At 27.6% G+C, this 1,003-nt stretch overlaps 1 protein-coding gene across 1 annotated transcript in view; it reads right to left on the reverse strand.

Moving 5' to 3' along the window:
* Positions 1 to 373: 373 nt before the first annotated feature.
* Positions 374 to 1,003, reverse strand: part of LOC122637279 (transcription factor SOX-18-like) — a 2,986-nt gene continuing 2,356 nt past the window's right edge. The window contains exon 2 of the mRNA XM_043829289.1: positions 374 to 745. Within this exon, the coding sequence (XP_043685224.1) occupies positions 386 to 745 (360 nt within the window). The 3' untranslated portion in view covers positions 374 to 385. The remainder of the gene's footprint in view (positions 746 to 1,003) is intronic.

A 1,003-nucleotide genomic window follows, 5' to 3' on the forward strand; every position in this document is an offset into this window, starting at 1 on the left:
TATATGCACATTATATATTAAAAAAATAATTTTGTATCACTAACTTTAATTATCGATTTTTTTTTAAATCTCTCTTTTACAATCATTATATTTTTCAATGTTATTAATTGATGATCCAATCCAAGATCTACAGTTTTATAATTAGTCGAAAAAATGATCTTATATGATCGATTTTTAAACTACTTCTTCTCTTCTCTCTTTCTTTTTTATCATGATAATACATAAATATTATCAAATAATATTCTTATCCATGATCTATAGATCATCATTTATTTGAAAAATAATCTTATTATTATATATATATATATATATATATATATATATATATATATATATATATATATAAAGAAAAGAATGATTATAAAACCGATTAGATAATTACGATTTAATGATAGAACTGGATCGTAGAGTATATCGATTGATCTATGTAACTAGAAGATTTAGTTTGATAAATGATCGAGCGTGCTGACTTACCAAGCATCTTGCTTAGATCGGCGTTGTGAAGATCAGGATTCTCGTCGGCCAATTTCTTGCGCTCGACCTTTGCCCAGACCATGAAGGCGTTCATCGGACGACGTATCCGTTGTTCCTTCAGGCTACGTTGCGCTGTACTGCCAGGATGGCACATCTTCACTCCTGTGGGAATCGGTGAGATTCCTTGTTGATAATCTAAGGATGGTCCCGATGCTAACCAGGACATATCTTCCAAACGTTGCTGTGCCGGTCCGCTCAACATCCCTGGTATCTAAATGACGAATTAATTATTATTTGAATTGTTATTATTATTATTATTGTTGTTGTTGTTGTTGTTGTTGTTGTTGTTGTTGTTATTGTTATTGTTATTTTTGTTAGTATATGTTTATAAGAAAAAGAAGAAAGAGGAAATATACGTATAGAAAATATTCTATATATTGTGAATTAATTATATTATTTTATATAAATTTAATTCTTATTTTAATATATTTTATTATTATTTTAATTGTTATTATTATTGTTGTTGTTG

This window comes from Vespula pensylvanica, chromosome 25 (assembly GCF_014466175.1).
Source record: "Vespula pensylvanica isolate Volc-1 chromosome 25, ASM1446617v1, whole genome shotgun sequence".
NCBI lineage: Eukaryota > Metazoa > Arthropoda > Insecta > Hymenoptera > Vespidae > Vespula > Vespula pensylvanica.